The 18,127-nt window shown below is 44.4% G+C and overlaps 1 protein-coding gene across 7 annotated transcripts in view; it reads right to left on the bottom strand.

The window, feature by feature from the left end:
* LOC105475828 (phosphodiesterase 1C) overlaps nucleotides 1-18,127 on the bottom strand; it is a 619,857-nt gene that overhangs the window by 546,816 nt on the left and 54,914 nt on the right. For 2 of the 7 annotated variants that reach the window (XM_071094997.1, XM_071095002.1), the window contains exon 1: nucleotides 1,972-2,650. The exons of 1 other annotated variant lie outside the window; for it this stretch is intronic. In XM_071094997.1, the coding sequence (XP_070951098.1) occupies nucleotides 1,972-2,584 (613 nt within the window). In that variant the 5' untranslated portion in view covers nucleotides 2,585-2,650. Of the gene's footprint in view, nucleotides 1-1,971; nucleotides 2,651-18,127 lie in introns of those variants that run through there. 4 more of the 7 variants (XM_071095000.1, XM_071095001.1, XM_071094999.1 and 1 more) reach the window with 3 other exon arrangements.

The following is an 18,127-nucleotide window of genomic DNA, read 5'->3' on the forward strand; positions in this document are numbered from 1 at the left end:
CAGCTCATTTTTAGAGTCTCTACTGACCACCAGACCATACCAATCTGCTAGACCATCTCTTCTAACAGAAAGGGAAAATGTCAGGAGGAGGAGGACCACACTATGATCCTGGATTTGAGAAAGCCACACTTTGGAGGATAAGATCTCATAAGGACAACCTGGTATAACTTTTGAGAATTTTCTTACCAGAGTCAAGAAAACCAATTTAACATGACAATGATCTATTAATGAAACACTTTTGACTTTAGCAACCTTTAATTCTTTTCTACAAACACTCCCTTAGCACCCACCAACACCATTTGAGAGAGAAATATACATAAGCAGTCTCACCCTTAAGGAATTTCTCATGCAATGAGGACTACCAACAGGTGCCTAAATAACTGATTCAAGGCAGGGTGTGAGCTCCAACAGAGAACTCCCAGACTGGAGGGGGTGCCAAGGAAGAAATTCTTTCTGATGGGGATGGACAGTGGAAGAGGTGGAAAGTGAGAGCTGGGATCTGAAGCATAGACAAGATTTCTCAATGCTGTGCTGGGGGAATGGCATTCCTGCCTGCGGAAACAGCCTAGGCAAAGGCTCAGAGGGGTGGGATTTGGTACGTTTGGAGAAGGGCAAGTGTTCAGTCCATGCCCCAGAAACCTTGGGTTACTTCATTAAGAACAAAAGTGGCCCTCAGATGAGCTCCGTTCCTTGGTCTCTTCTTGGCCCTGGTACTTTCCTGATACACATCCAAGCAGACACAGCCCACAGAAAGCAAAATAATCTACCCCCTCGTTTTCAAAGGCTTTGGGGTTCAGTTCAGATTAAGACCACAGTAACTTGAGTACTTCCAAAAGTAGGAATCAGAGTGGCTCCTGTCTCTGTCCTGCTGTTCTCCAGAGGCTGAAGTCCCAAGGAGCAGGCCTCCAGGGCTCTACCTGGGACTTGAGTTCTACTCACCTCCAAGGAAGATGTGGAGGCAATCCCTGACAAGTTGTTTCAAAACAGCCACGGCATGGGGCGGAAGGTATCAAGGACCCACCTCTTCAAATGCTAGGCTTCCAGAGGGTCAACCCTGTGGCCCTGCTGCTCCCTGAGGGCCCCCACAACCCCCTGTGGTCCCCCTCCTGGTGAAGGGTTTTGGGGGAAAGAAAACAGGAGCCACTAGGAGTCCCAAGGGCAGGAGAGGAAAATACCACCTGCAGCTCAGAGACATCACAGCTTTTTCTCCAATACTTTCGGTAGCATGACATATGATCCCCCCTCCCTGCGGCCTCTCTCTCTGAGACTGAATTAGCCTCTTTTTCTGCTTTATTTTTCTGAATCTCTCTGTTCTCTTCTCTCTCTTCATGTGTCCCTTTTCCTTTGTTTCAACTTTTATAGAAACTATTGTTCAATCTCAATCTCTCTCTCTCTCTCTCTGAATTCCCCGGTCTCTGCCTCTCTCAGCCTCTCCTCTCTTGTTTCAGTCGCTGTCTCCACGTCCCTGTCACTCTACTAGTCTGTCTTGACGAAAGTCTCTATCTCTGGGGTCTAGGTGTTTCTATCAGCGTCTCCGTGTCTGGATGTTCCTACCGCTCTGTGTGTCTCTATCATGTCCACATCTCCCTGTCGCTTTCTGTCTCCCTCTCTCGGCACTCCTATCTTCATCTCTCCATCGCAGCGTCTCCAGCCCTATTTCCACCCCTCCTGTCCCCCGGCCTGCGTTATTAAAATCAGCCAGGAAGCCGAGCGGTTCGGGGAGGTGTGATGCTGAAAACCAGCTTCCGCGCGACGCCGGGTCGGAGCCCGCAAGGAGTGCGGGGGAGACAGCCCAGGGTGCGGTTTCTGTCCCGACCCAGTCGCCGCTCCCGGGGACTCTCGCCCGGCGAGCACCCTCCGGCCCCAGCCCAACCCCTGAGCTCCCCCTGCCCGCTTAGAAAGGAGCTCTGGCCGCCACCAGAGAGGGCGTTTGTCCGAGCCAGGAGTCAGAGAGGGGTGGAAAGTTCTCACCGATGGTGAAGCTGTAGCCATCGATGCTGAAAGTGGCGCTCCGGCATTTTTTGAAGCCCTCCTTCCTGTTGCTGGCGTCCGTCATGGCTCGGCCGGCCGGGCAGGGACCTCGCAGCTCAACCAGCGGCGTCCGCGGTCCCCTCCTCCACCACGGCGGAGTGAGCAGCCCGGGGCTCGGCGGCGAATCCTGCCCCGGCCGCGCCGCGCTGTCACCCTCAGCCCCGCCGCGCTCTGGCAGCTGAGTGCCTGGAGACAAGCGCGGGGACCCAACGTCAACAGCTAAAGGGCTAGGAACTCGGCAGAGGCAGGAGCCGTCGCGACTGTCCCATCTCCAAGCTCCAGAGGCGGCAAGAGGAGTGTCAGGAAGGGAGGACGCGCGCCCGAGCGCGTGGACGGGGCTGACGGGTGGGCGCGGAGGTCCCTGCCTGGCCACGCTACTTTCTGCCAGCCGCGGGGTCCGCGCGCCCCAGGCACGTCTGTTTTCCACTTCAGCTTCTCCTTCCGTCTCTGGTGGCTGGGGGGATTTGGGGACCCAAGGGAATGGCTGGATTGGCGTCGTGCCTCTTCTGGATATGTTTTCTCTGGCAGACCGGGTAGCTTCCAGAAAGCACATCAACAGATGGAAAAGCAAACCCCTTAGCCATCAGATGTTGCCGAAGTTTACTCCAAACAAGGAAGTCGGGAAAAATCGCCACGCCCACTTCCTCCCAGCCACTGTCCCCAGCACTAACCTGGAGCCCCGATAGTGTTCCTTCTCCACTGTCCCTCCCAGGAAGGTAATTGTCAAAGTCACCCTAGGCTCTCTGATGTGAAATGTAGAATCGAATTAGAACTCGCCCCTTACCATCCATTCCAAATAGCTTGTCCTGACCTTTCGAATTTGGGTTTGCCCAATGTGATAGACTCCTGGAATTTGCTGATGTGGAAGATATCTACCAATCCCATAGTTGACGCTCTTATTACAGGAGAGGAAACTGAGGCTGAGTGGGGCTTGAGGAAAGTGCTACACAAGGAAGCGGCGGACTTAGGAGGCAGAAGTTTCACTTTATGAGGATGCCACGTTAGCCATTGGCCTTTCCAGTGCCTGAAATGACGGAGTTAGGCAAGGCTTATACTAGGAAAATTATTCCCACCGATCAGCAAGCAATTATTGAGGATTTACAGTTGCAGTGCTGTTAGGGGCTGCGGATGCCCACGGGAAAAGAGACCAGAGCTGAGTGCCACAGAAGAGTCCACGGTATAACAATGTGGAATGAGGGTTCTGTGCTCAAGCTATTGTGAGACTACAATTAATTTAGCCTCATTTTTGTGATGAAATTTGACACACTTAACAAACATTTGCCAATAATAAGAATCATCCAGGTATATTCCTAATTGATTCCAGTTGAGTTTAGAGGGTAATGGCTCCACGTATCTTCAGAATCTAATGAAGATTAGAAACCTTGTCCCAAAAAAAGCACACAGACACACATGTACCCTATTCTACATACAACTTCAGGGGGCCCATTAAAACCCCCAAGCCTACTGGAACCTAGGTTAATGTATGTCCCCAGAATTTAATCTTTTTCAATTCACCATGTATTTTTAAAGAAATGGAATTGTGTCAGAGTGTAGTTGTCACTTCAGTTGTAAATTCTCTCAGGGAAGACCTAGAACCATATTCACATGGTCTGGTTAGGTTGTAGCAAGATTAATTAATCATAAAGGCAACCAACAGTGTCATGAACCTCATGCCACATAGAATGGCATATTTCAGCATGCACTCAGGGGTGTTTCAAAATCATCATGTAGTCCCTGAGACTGTAATACCCACGCCTGGAACCTGTTACAACATGGAGGCATGAAAAGGGCTCTGCTCACAGATAGACCTGGGTCTGAAAGCTGGCTCCATCACTTACCAGCTATGTGGCCGTCTGACCTCCCTGAATCTTACTTTCCTTCTCTGACAATGAGGATTAAGTAGGAGTAAGGGCATAAAACCTAGGCACACAATACGCATCCAATTATTGCAATCACTAGCTGACTCCCAGATTTTATTACATAGACTCCATGGAAAATTCTTCTCTGTGACAATAATGTATTTTAGTTATTGTTGCCACCATTAATTTTACAGGTGAAGAGAATTTTTATATGTAACATTTTATATATACTACATGTAATATAATGTGGGCTTGGTTTTTTGTTTGTTTTTGAGACAGTGTCTCACTCTGCTGCCCAGGCTGGAGTGCAGTGGTGCAATCATGGCTCACTGGCTTCAACCTCCTGGGCTTAAGTGATCCTCCCACCACAGCCTCCAAAGTAGCGGGCTCTATAGATACACGCCACCACATCCGGCTGCTTTTAAAAAAAAAAAAAAAATTGTAGAGGCAAGGTCTCACTATGTTGCCTAGGCTTGTCTTGAACTCCTGAGCTCAAGTCATCCTTTGCCTCCATCTCCCAAAATGTTGGGATTACAAGAATGAGACACTTGCCTAACCTTAATATTATGTATTTTTTAATATAGTAACCACCAAAGGTTTCGTATAGTTCCCCTTTCCCTGTATTTCTCTCATCTTACCAAGCTTCTAAGTGAACAACATGTCTTTTTTTGTGCCAAAATAAGTCCTCAGCTGAGAGCCCTAAGTCTCCTGTAGTAAATTATCTAAAAAAGAAAAAAAAGAAAGAAAGAAAAAGTCTATTGAAATGGAATTTTTCCTTGCGTAAGTGAGTGAAATTAAAACTTAGTATTTAATCATCTTAACAGAAAAGCTTTTTGAAATATAACCTATAAAAATAATAAAAATGCAATCATTTCTCTGTCCCCTAAAGTCTGGTAAAAATAACTTGCCTGAATAATTAGAACTGTTTTTAAACTGCTTCTCCCCAGAATCATTATCTCTCTCCCTGGTTTTAGAGATTGTACACCTACAGAACCACTAAAATGCACTGCTTCAAGTGCAAACTCTTAAAGCAGCCTTTTCAGTCTTTGGGTTCTCACACCGAACCAAGTGAAGTTGAATGCTACCATTACATAAGTCAAGAAAGAATGAGTTCAAGACTGAGATCAAAAGAAGCACTGCTTTTGTTTGCTCTTTCAGAAATGCTCACTCAATAAAGCCTAGAAAGTAAGAAAACTAAACCAAGACAGACAAGCAGAAGTGTCAATCATCTGCTTTGGTAGTTGGAGCAGGATTTGACAAATTAATGTCTGCAGCTGAAATCTGGCCCATCACCTGTTTTTGTGGCATCTGCAAACTAAAAACAGCTTTTATATTTTTAAGTGATTGTAAACAATCAAAAGAAGAATAATATTCCATGACACATTAAAACTACATGAAACTTGAATTTTAGTATCCACCAGTAAAGTTTCATTGGAACATAGCTATGCTCATTTATTTCCATATTCTCTCTGGCCGCTTTCACACTACAAAGCCATTGTTGAGTTGCTGTGCCTGGGACCATATGGCCCGCAAAGCCAAAAATATTTACTATCTGGCCCTTTACATAAAATGCTTATTGACTCCTAAAATTATAGTGAGTATACTTTACATCTGTCAGGGTTTGGGTAACTTCTAGTTTTAATATATTTACTTTAAAATTTGGGTTTGGAGAGAAATTGATCTTTTTTAACTACTGGAATGGATTCTAACATGGAAGAACTAAGAGTACATTCTAACAAAGAAGGGAAACAGGGAAGGAAGAAGGTCTCTAATAATTGTTTGATCCAGTCAATAGCTAAGACTACTTAGGTTAAGATTAATTTCTTCCAAGAAGTAATGTGTGATCCTGTCTTCACTGCAAGAAAGTAGAGGAAGAGCTGAACTCATTACCTACATCAGTTCATAGGATCAAATAATGTCCTTCAAATATAACAACTGTATATGACACAATATAAAAAAGAATCTGGCAGGATGCTCCTCTGAATCTAGTGCTAATATCAAGTCTTTTGATTCACTCTGTGGATCTGATGGTGGATTCTACTACATGTTTCTATATAAGAGAAAGGATATTAATGGCAAGTTCTTGTTGCTCATTGGTTTTTCACTTTTAAAGTTCTAGAAAAAAAATAAAAATAAAAATAAAGTTCTAGAAAAATATAAGACAACATATATAGAATGTATCAAAAAGTGTAGTTTCTAAGAAAACATCTTTTTATTTTTTATACGAGAGAGAAGACAGCCCCTCAGCATCTCACTAATGCATTTCAACCATTCTCAGGTAGGAAGCTACCTACTATTTGGAATTCTCCCAACAGCCAATGGTCCAAGATTGTAGACCCAAGTTGCCCCAGTAAGAGCATCGTGCACACACCTCACAGACACCTATCCAGCTGTCTGACAACCATTCCAAATTCTAGAAAGGGCCTCCTTCCATTCATATAATCATTGGCTACAGGCAAGGAAGTTTCTGAACTGCAACCTTGCTCCTTTGGCTGTAATTGATAGAACCCAAACTGGGCTGATGAATACCATTTCTGGGAATAGGAATTGTCAGAGGTAAAGAAAAAGTCCCAGTTCATTCCAGGCCCAGTTCCAGCTGGCATCTGAAAATCAGCTCCTCCGAAATTGCGTAAGCTACCCTACTACCCTTATACTATACAGTAGTCCCTTTTTGTAAGTGACCCAATGTGAGTTGCTATTGCTTGAAACCAAGAGTTCTAGCTAGTCTACCAAACTGACTCCCTTCAAGAAGGGAAGCAGAGGAGGAAGAAATGAACAGAGAAAAGAAGAAATTAAACTAACATTTACTGAGTGCCGACTATATACTAGGCATTGTGCTAACCAAGAAACAGTCCCTGCCTTTTAGAATTTTACAGGAAGAGTAAATCTCAGAACAGTCCCTGGAACTAGGCGTCAGAATGAGAAAACAGTCACAGAAAGTCGGTGCAACTGGATGCAGTTCCTCTTCAGCTGTCACCAGTACCCTCCTCTGTTTCATTTTACTTCTACCTTATTGCTTCCCTACAGTCCTTTTTTTTTTCTCTCAAATAAATTAGATCCAGGAATGGCAGAGACAATCTAATTAAATGGGAAAGATTAAAAGCAGTGTGCTTAAACACTTGAGGGCCCAAAAAAGGTGCCAAAAACATACCCAGAAGGCCCTGATGGAAGTTACCGAATTCTATTTCCACAAGGAGACAATTTTTTTCTTTGGCCCCCTGTTCATTCTTCAACTTTTTTTGAGTCTACATATTATTTATGCATCTGTGAAAGTGACTATTCTTAAGTACCTGCCTTTAGTGTCTCAGAAAATAATAGCTGAGGGCCGCCAACAATCTCCCCATAACATTATGTAGCAAATTAGAGTAAATTAAATTATTGTTTTGCATTAAGAGTTTGGGGAGAATTTTATCATGGCCTTTGAAGTTAGGAGTTAGAAGTGGAGACTTTCTGCAGTGGGGGTGAGGGAGATCAGAACAACTATTTTTAATTTATTTTGCTTAATCCAGACTACCAGGCCTGGAATTTTCTTCCCCCTCAGCCAACCAGGTTTGCCTAGAGACCTCCCTCCTCACCCTTCAGGTATCTGCTAATCTCCCAGGTCCTCCAGAAAGCATTTTCTGCCTGACATTCCTCAGGGGAGGTAACCACCCCACTTGAAGCCTCCCCTGGATCCCATTGTGTCCCCATCATAAAATCATCACACTGTACTCATACTACCTGTTTGCCTGCCCATCTCCTCATAAGGATATGGTCTGCAGGTAGCAGAGATGGGTCTTCCAGCCTCAGCCCCAGCATGGTGCCTGGCACAGAGTAGGCCTTCGCTAAAACATTTATGAATTACAAAGTAAATAAAGACGTATAATGCAAGGTTGTGTGGCCAGGAGATGATAAGATTGGGGTAGGACAGCCAGCCCCATTAGTCATTCCCTCTCTCCACTCATCCTCTTTCTCTGTGATCAGCTTTGGAGCAAGTTCAAAACACGGCTCTGTAGCAAAGAGGTTAGTAACTTTTAAAATTAATAAAACGAAACAAAAAGCTCCTCTACTTTGCTAAATGAAACAAAAAGCTCCTCTACTTGCTAGCCGTGAGATCTGGGGAAAATACTTAGCCTCTCTGAGTCTTAGTTTTTTCTTTTGTAAAATGGACATATAATACCTATCTCATAAGAAATGTGTGAGTTATAATAATGTATGTAAAAGACTTGTCCTGGATGCAACCCAGAGTAAGCATTCCATTTTACTTATTATTATCATCTATATTATTACAACATGACGATGTTATTATTTTTAACATCGTCATCATCACTAGCATACTAGGTCCCTTTTGCCCTTCTGTTTTCTACAGAATGCTTAAGGTAATCCATAATCAGGGGCAAGAGTTACAGGCTTCGAGCTCACTCAACCCTGGGCCTAAGGCCCCAAAGTATCACCCTGTGAGCAATGGGACCAGAGGTTCTAGGTCTCCATGACTCAGCTGAGCTGCAGAAACTCATGGGCTTTCTGAGAGCTAGAGTCTGGGGCTTGCACAGGGCCTGCTCAATCACTCTTCCATCCACAAGACCCAGCCTCCATCACCCTCCCCATTCCATGACACTTCTGTCAGCTGTGCCTCGCTTCATTTAGCAAATGCATTATGGTCCTCATAATGCATATTGTCTTGTGAACCCGCTGCATCAGCTAGGATGTCTTCTGTTCCCTGGGCTTCCAGGGCACAGCTTCCTCCTGGTTTTCCTGCTACCTCTGCAGCCAATGCCTTTTCTGTTGTTGTTAACCAGGGAAAACTCTTATCTTCTCATTCCATTCCCTCTTTCCTGAACAATCCTGTTTGCTCTTCCCAGCTCTGTTAATGACTCTCAAGTATCTATTTCCAGCCCAGATCACTATGCAGCAAGTATAATGACCTTTTTTTTCTTCAGTAGGTCTTACAGTCATCTTGGCCTTGACTCATCCAAATCTGAAATCTTCATCTTCCTATCCTTCCTCCAGAGTTTCCCTTGAGGTATTAGGGGAGCCAGACAAAGCTTCTACACACTTCTCAAGCCAGGCTAACCTTTACCACCCTCTTTCCCCATGGAAGGAGCATTTCTCATCTGACTCATTAGAGTTTCAGGCATTCCTTGGGCAACTCACTAGGGCAAGAGTCTCTCCTGGGCAGAGCCCATGTGGCACGTCTGTGAGAGTTAGGAAAGGGTGCCCTTCTCCCAGGTGGAAGCAGCCCCATGCCAGAACAAACAGAGCTCAGTGAGCAGGGCCTGAGCTGAATGCTGCTCCCACCCAGTCCCTCCGTCAGGCATTGATATGATTTGTCTATGTCTCCACCCAAATCTCATCTTGAATTGTAGCTCCTATAAGTCCCACAGGTTGTGGAAGGAAGCTGGTGGGAGATAATTGAATCATAGGGGTGGTTTCCCCCATACTGTTCTCATAGTAGTGAGTAAGTCTCATAGATCTGATGGTTTTAGAAAGGAAAACCCCTTTCACTTGGTCCTTCATTCTCTCTTGTCTGCCACCATGTAAGACGTACCTTTCGCCTTCCACCATGGTTGTGAGGCCTCCCCAGCCATGTGGAACTGTGAGTCCATTAAACCTCTTTTTCTTTATAAATTACCCAGTCTTGAGTATGTCTTTATTAGCAGCATTAAAATGGGCTAATACAGTAAATTGGGTTCCTGGTCTTAATACTTCCAGAATATTATCAAAGCCTCACTCTTCCACTCCAATAGTGCCATCTCTGGAAAAGGTCCTCCCTACTGCTCCACAACCAAATTGGTGAGCCTGTGAGTCATTACTCTTCCCTCTTTTTCATCTAAACAGTCACTAAGTCTGCACAGAAATGTTCCCTCAGTATGTCTGGCATCTGTCCGGTCCTATCCACAGACGACCCTGCCTTAGTCCAGGCTACCACTGTCTCTCACATGAACTATCACAACAGCCTCTCACCTCCACAGCCAGCTTGCATTCTTGCTCCAAGCCATTGTCTATCCAGGAGCCAAAGAGATCTTTTTAAATAAAAATGTAGTCATGTCTTTCCTCTGTCTAAAACCCTTCAGTGACTCCCTGTCGCTGTAGAAAAATCAATACTTAGAATAAAGTAAAAACTCCTTATCTTGGCTCATCAGACCCTACAGAATCTTGGGGGAAACTGGGGAACACAGGGAAGTCTGGATCTTCTCCTGTAAGGAGTGGGAAGCATAAAACACATACAAGAGGACTGAGGAAGTATCAGAAAGGGAGTGGGGAAGTTAGTCAAGGAAGGGAAAGCAACCAATAAAGCCACCACCCTTGTGGGCACCTGGGGCTTAATCCTCTAAGAAACATCAGGAGCCAGTGTCAAATTGCCATTGGCAAGGCATCTGGTTTCCCGACCTGATTCTGGACTCTCTCAAGGGTTTGGCTTTGACATGCCCTATCAACTCTTCTCACCTCTGATTTCCTGGAGAGGATTCAGATCTTCTGCACTTCCCAGGACCAAGAAAAACGGCACTTAGTCGTTTATTGTATACCTACTATATGCAAATAGTTTGTGTCTGTAACAAATATCCAAATTCTCAGTGACCTAACATCATAATAAAGGATTTTTTTTCTTGCTTATTACGAAGCTCAATATAGGTTGTGGGGAGCAGGATGTGGCGTTTTGGCCGATGGAGTTATTCAGGGACTAAGTTGGCTTTCATCTCATAGCTTTTTCAGCACCTAGAACTTCAGATCCTTCTCTGTATCCTCCACATCTAGCTGGCCAGTGAAGGAAGAGAAAAAACAGTAGAAGACTGTGAAGAATTTCAGAAACCAGGCATGGAATAAACACACATCCCTTCTTCCCACATTCTCTTAGCCAGAAATTAGTCATATGGCCCCACCAAACTGCAAGGGGTGGGTGGCATCTGGAAAATGAAGTTAGGAAAGAAAAGAAGGTTTGGTAAACACAGATCCTTTGAAACCCTATCCTCCCCACTGTTTTCACTCAATCTGACCACTAACTTACCAGGTGGAGACACGGTTAAACCCTGCATGCCCAGAACTGAGGTCATAATCTGTCCCCAAATCAGAGTTGGAACCTTTCTACCTTATTAAGGCCAGGTTCACTGGATCAAAGCACCTGAGCCCACCACTGTGATGTAAATTTTATAAAGTGGGCCCACTTTCCCCAGAAAGGCCCTTTTCATGTGGCTTATTGTTGTGATCACTTACAGAAAGTTTAAATATATCAATAATTTTAATACTGTATTACAGTTCTGGCATTAGAAAGCAAGACAAAAATATAATTCACTGAGGAGGTGAAAATTGCATCATCTTGTAACACGATTTTTTTTTTCTTTCACTAACTAGAAAACATAAATACTGTACCCAGAAACACAAAAATTCTAGTTCACTAAGAAACAAAGGGAATCGCAAAGAAAAAGTCAGTCACTAATATTTAGCAGGCCAGCAAACTTTGCCACATCAAAGACTCCTGATGAGGATTTGGGAAACATGCAATTAGAATAAATACAGAGCATCCCAGGATACCACTTGCACAGTGATAAGTTCCAGATGGATAACTGGTTACAGGTAGAGCTGGCATGGACTTGCACTCAGAGATGAGGAAGGGAATACGGTTTCTTAGGGGGTCCAGCCTTGGTCAGGCCATCATAGGATAAGCTCAGTGCTTAGTACTCATGCATCTCATTTCAAGCCCTCAGTAACAAAGAATGGAATTATGGAGTTAGGTTTTCTTACTGTGGTTCTTAAATCCCCGGAGAAGGTAGCTCTTCTCAGTGGCATCCTTGGCAACGGAATTACCAAGAGCACCAAGAACACTGAAACCAGAGAGAATAGTCAGGCAGCCCAAAAGGGAACACAGACCTACAGAGTAGATCCAGCTATTTGCTGAAATGACCTATAATAGAGACATGCTCCTCCATCTGTTGTTCACTGGTGGTTAAATTCACCTAGAACTTTCTTCCAGCTTATTCACCTCAAATTGAACAATAAATATGTTCCTTATCACCAGCAAACATGCATCCCCACACAGCTACACACACACATACAAACAGACACACACACACCCCACTTTTATATCTCAGATGTGGCTTCTGACGATGATGACAATGATAAGGATGCTGGAGTTCTGAAGAAAATGTCACAGAACAAAATGTTAAGGAAAAACAGCAAACACAAAGTAGGATGCAATAGAGTCTCAACTATGTCAAAAAGAAAATGCACTAAAGAAAGACAGGAAAGTGAGCAAGAACAGCCCAGTGAGTGAGAGAATAGCCAAGGACAAAAAGTTTAAATCAGAGGTTACAAACTGGCTTCCCTGGGATCAAATGCAGCCCAGGGATGTGGTTTTTTGTTTTGGGGTGATTTTTGCCTGCTTGGTGCTTAAAAAATATTTAAATTGTGAATTAGAAAGAAATTGCAAATTGAAAGGAAGGAAGGTAGAGAGTAAAGGAGGAAGACAGCAGACAGGAAGAAAGGAAACACATCAAAATGTAACAGTGATTATATTCCAGTGCTGGGATTATAGGATACTTGGTTTCCCAAAGCCAGCAAGTTCAAGTTTGTTCTTATGAACATATCCCGACTGCACCCTGGAGGCTTCCTACCCAGGAATATTGTTTATAATTTAGTTTCTTCTTATATGTATCCTCCAAATTTTCTAGCATGCTCATAATCAGAAAATAGAAAAATAAACATTTTTAAAGTCAGCTATCAATATAGACATAGATATCTAAATTACTTCCTGTACTTTTCTTTGTTTAAAATATTTTGGCCAGTGCAGTGGCTCACACCTGTAATCCCAGCACTTTGGGAGGCAGAAGTGGGTGGATCACCTGAGGTCGGGTGTTCGAGACCAGCCTAACCAACATGGAGAAACCCTGTTTCTATGAAAAATACAAAATTAACCCAGTGTGGTGGTGCATATCTGTAATCCCAGGCACTCGGGAGGCTAAGGCAGGAGAATTGCTTGAACTCAGGAGGCGGAGGTTGCTGTGAGCCAAGATCGTGCCATTGCACTCCAGCCTGGGCAACAAGAGCAAAACTCCATCTCAAAAAATATATGTATTTTTTATAATTTAAAATAAATATTAAACTAAATTGTCCTAAGCCAGATCAATGAACCATCCAATCTGATATTCTCACTAGACTGTAAACCTCATGAGGGCTGTGTCTGTTTTGACCACTGATGTATCCCAAACACCTAGAACAATGCCTAGCATCAAGTAGGTGGTTAATAAATACTTGTTGAATGAATGAATACATGAATACTCTATTTTTGGTGGTAGCTTAAGAAGAAACCTGGAAATTACATGTCAACTTTCTAAGTCAGGAATGCACTGTAACTATTCTCCATACATCAGTATGAGATGATCCATGTTTACCAATGATAGAATAAAGAAGAACACACATCTGCCATCTAAAGACTCCATGCTCCTCTTTGCAAAAGGGGCTTCATTCTTCCGTATCATACCAGGACCAATGAAAAACTCCTGCTACCATACCATCAACATGCAATACCTTATATATTGGTACTTTATTAGAAAAATATTTGGCATAATCACCATACAAGGCAAGCTGATGCCAAAAGAAGTAGATCACAGACTTGCGTGAGACTGAAGTTCTAACTAATGATCATGAATTACGAAGTCTTCGTGTGTGGGGAAAGCACATAGTCTCTACATTGACAAGATGACTGAAATCTCAGAATCACAAGCAAGTCTTTCCCGATGTTGATTACACTGTTGCCCAAAAACTCTACCAGAGAATCAGACAGTCTGTATTATCATAATAAAAGAAAGCAGTTATAGTTGGCAGCAGGTGGGAGTATTAATGATTTAATGCTGAGATGCTTTTGTCAGGCATTTAAGTTACCAAAAGGTACTTTTTTCATTGTGATAAATTCTTGCACATGCATTTGGAAACCACATTTTTAACACACTGCCTCTCAAGCCAACAAAGAGCATTTGTGAGAATGAGAGGTAATTTGGTTTCCTCTTTCCTCATGTGTCACCTCTTGACTTAATTTATTCTCCCTCTAGTTTTGAAGCCCTCCTCCAAAGTACAGGGCACCGCCACTTACACAGCCAGCGCTCCACACACACCTGAGGAATTGACTCCAAATGTGTGACAACTGGAGCAAATCACAAGGAAAATAGAACTGTGCAATATTCTAGGAATGCAAGACCACATGTTGGAAAGAACAAGAAATGGAAAAGGGTAAAGATTAGGTCTTAGTTTAATGATTAGATTGAAAGAAGTAACAGAAGAGTTAGTGGACCTCTCTGGTAGTTTTCTTCATTCTCAACTCATGTTTGTTGGGATCCATACCGTGGTCCAGCCACTGTGCCAGACCCTTTTACCTACAGAATCGCATTTAGCCCTCACAGCAACTCCCATTGCACACATAAAGACACAGGCCCAGCCCCAGTAAAGTGGATATGAGATCTAAATGGAGACCTGTCCTCTCAAAGGCTCAATCCACCTTTGCCTCTCTGTCTACTGAGAGGGTGTAAAATTCCAGATACCCTCATCTGATGGCCCTTCTACCCACTTCCCTGGCCCACAATTTCCTGAAGGAGATAACATTGACTCTTTTTTTTAGATGAGAGTGATAAAAAGACATGAGAGAACGTGAGAGTGTTTTTTTTTTTTTACATTATTAGTGTCATTTTCAACTTAACCATGCTCATGTCATTTTCATCCTACCCATAGCCATGTTAATGCAGTAAAATATTGACATGAACAGTGCAAGCTCCACAGCCAACCTGCTGGGGTCGAATCCTGGCACTGTTCTTATTGGTTGCATGACCTTGGGTTCTGCCTCAGTTTCCTCATGGATAATAACAGTTACCTCATATGGTTGTTGTGAGGACTAAGTGACTTAATACATGAAAGGTCTTTAGAGTAGTGTCTGGCACACAGTAACCACTCAATAAATATCAGCTGTTGGTATCACTGTGTCATTGTTACCATGTTTTTGCCCTTTATTCATTTTAATGCACTTTCATACAATATCTCATTTGACATAGTCCGTGGAGGGTGTGATGCCTTACCATAAAGAGACAGGGTCAGAGAGGGGAACAGATAACCCTCACAATTGCAACTAGTTAGCTCTGGTGTCAGCACCAGACACCTGAATAACCCTTGAATTTTCAGAAGAAACTTCCTTTAAAAGCTTTAATGACTGCAGTGCTCCTTAAGCATAAAAAAAGAGGAACATTCAGCCGGGAGACACCTCTTTAGCAACGTTCCACAGCTGCCCGGGCCCCACACCTAGGGGCAACTTGTGGATATGTAGAATCCAAACCAAACCTCCCTTCTGAGTGTGATAAAAATCCCTCCAAACCCAGAATGGCCTCACCATGTTTCGAGGGGTTCCCTCCCTCTAAACCTTCCCCAAACCGCTCAGTCCAAGCACCAGGAACCTCATTTTGGGAAAACACGGGCTCTTCCTGTCCAACTCTCGCCATCTAGGGAGGCGCTCTCCCTCCGCTGCTATCCACACAGCTGTGCTTACAGCCTGCACCGCTGGCGGGGTGCCCGCCACGCACAGAAGGGCAGCAGGAACACAAAAGGGTGTGGTACCAGGGACCCAGAACAAGTGAAAGAGGACATGCGAGCAGGGAGTTTTCTGAAAACTGCATGAGCCTTCTTGGGCAGCGTGGTGGTCTTTTCACCAGGACGTAGGTGCCTCCCACTTGTCTGCCAGCGGTGACCTGGGTGAAGGGCTGCACACATGAGCAGGAATAAGGCGAGAAATCACAACACAGTTGGTCACGAGGACATTAAGATGCACTACATTTGCCCGCGTATCTACCCACAAAAAGAGCCACAGCAGAGGCCTTCTGTGTGACCGAGACCCCTACGGGAAGGGCGACACGGCTCACTTCCAGGCTGGGGCTCGGGCACTGGAAACGCTTAGGAAACTCCAGGCTCTGGACTGAGGTTCGGGAGGGCTGGACTTAAATCTTCACTCCGCAATGGCTGAAGTCAGCGTTGGTGCATTGAGACTTGGTTTCTCATCCTTTCAAAAGAACCGGTGGTGATTGTCACGTCCGTGCTCCCTTAAGCTGTTGCAAGGGCAGCGGAAGCAGAAGGGAGCATTCGAGCCACGTCCCTCGCTCTCCCGCGCCCTCCGCGGGGTCACCCGGGAGCTTCAGTCCTCTGCAGCCGCCCTGCTCTCAACGCCTGCCTCTTTCCGCAAAGAAAAGAAACGTGATCTGTGAGGTGCAGGGAGAGGACCAGAGCACCACGTCCTTGGAGACTGTTTTCAGACACTTCACTAGCTCCTCTGCCTGACTTTGGCTCCTGTGCACTCCCCTGCCCAGCCCTTTCATGGAGGGCCTTCCACCCTGCCCCTGCCCCTTGACGTGGTGTTCCCAAGGGCTCTGCTACACTTCCCCAGTGATGGCATCTGTGCCCTTGGGTGCTGTTGACTCTTCTCCCTCCAGCCAGCACGAGAAGAGACTGGAACCATCGGGCAAGCCATTGCCGGAGTGAGAACCAGCTGGGAAAGTTAGGGGAGCTCCCCCAGGCCTCTGGATTGATCCCCACCTGGCACATGTTCCTGCATCCTGAGGGCCATGGTCTACGGGAGGCCAAACTGGAAAAGTAGGCCAAACTCTGCTATAGAATGCCATTTGCCACAACTCTGTGAGGAGTTATAGTGACTCCCATATTTCAAGTGGAAACACAAACTCAGCTTACGTAATCTGCTCAAGGTCACAGAGCTCAGAAGCAGCAGGATTGGGACCCTGTCTTCAACACGTCTCTGCACTTTTCTTCTTCCCAACAGCGACCCCTCTGAGTATGCAGGCTGAAAAGTCAAGTGGATTCTAAAGTGAAATTTCTCCTATAGACATTTTTCTTAGGATAGTGTGTAATTGCACCTATTTCATGTGGACTGAAAGTATTTTCCCTCTGTTTTGTATAGTTTTTATGCCCCCTGAACATAGATAGGTAAAAATTAGTTATCTCAAAGTCCAAAAATGAATGGGATAGATAAAAGAGGTCCCAGAATCCCATGACCTTAGGGACAAAGCAAAGCTTCCCTGCCTACAACACAGCCAAACTGGGGAGGGAATAGGTGGGGCAACTTGAAGCCAATTCAGAGAACATTAATTTGTCACACAGCAGTTCACCACAGTACCAATTGACAGATTTTTGCCTCACCAAACCCTTGTTTGTAATAACATTTTATAAAGTTTACTAAGGTTTGTGTTTCATTTTGTATGTGTATATTTTTAAAATGATCATTGCTTGTGTATTTTGAATTTTAAGTACCATGTTTGTCACAAATATCAAAGGTTTTCTATCCTCTTGGTTAGTCGATTTGCTTTATTGATGGAAGGGGGAAAAGCGAGTAGAACTGGGGAACAACACAAACTAGGGCCTGTTGGAGGCTCAGGGGTGGGCGGAGGGAGAGCATCAGGAAGAATAGCTAACAGATGCTGGGCTTAATACCTGCATGATGGGGTGATCTGTGCAGCAAACCACCATGGCACACGTTTACCTATATAACAAACCTGCACATCCTGCACATGTACCCCTGAACTTAAAAATTGGGGGGAAAAAGGTAGAGTTAACGGGAGAATGCAAGGAATTGTTCTAGGAATATTGTCACACTTTCAACTGCATGCACCCCCACCAGGTGCTTAGGCACACACACATACATACACACACACACACTCTCCCACATAAGCAAAATAAGAGCTTCACATATGTGTTTATTTTCACATATCCATGTCAATGGATATGCTTAAGGGAAATTCCACTATTCATATAACATGTTGAGGCTCTCAGGGAAAGGAACTTAGAAAAGCAGAGCAAAGAAAGAAGCATTTATTGAGCACCTACTAAGCCACCGGGTCTCTGTCCTATAGTGTCTCCAGAGCTGCGTCTTCCTGAAACCCATCCATCAACCACTTGACAGGTAGATAGGTGTCATAATCCCTATTTACAGAGGAGTAACGTGAGGCTCAAATTAAAGGTGCATCACAGACCTAGGTCACCCACTACAGAGTCCTGATTCAGGTCCCCAGTTTTGGAATGGGGAGAGAAAGAAGATAAATCTCACAATCCAATCCTGATCCCTGCAATACAGCAGTTCCCCACCTCTTGCTCTGATCTACTCTCATCAGCTAAAGAACAATCGCTCAAGGACAAAAGAACAAAAATCTCAAAGAGAATTACACCAACCTCAATCACTATGCAGGTCCTAAAAAAAGACAAATTAAGACCCCTTCGTTTCTTTT

Source organism: Macaca nemestrina, chromosome 4 (genome assembly GCF_043159975.1).
Source record: "Macaca nemestrina isolate mMacNem1 chromosome 4, mMacNem.hap1, whole genome shotgun sequence".
NCBI classification, from domain to species: domain Eukaryota; kingdom Metazoa; phylum Chordata; class Mammalia; order Primates; family Cercopithecidae; genus Macaca; species Macaca nemestrina.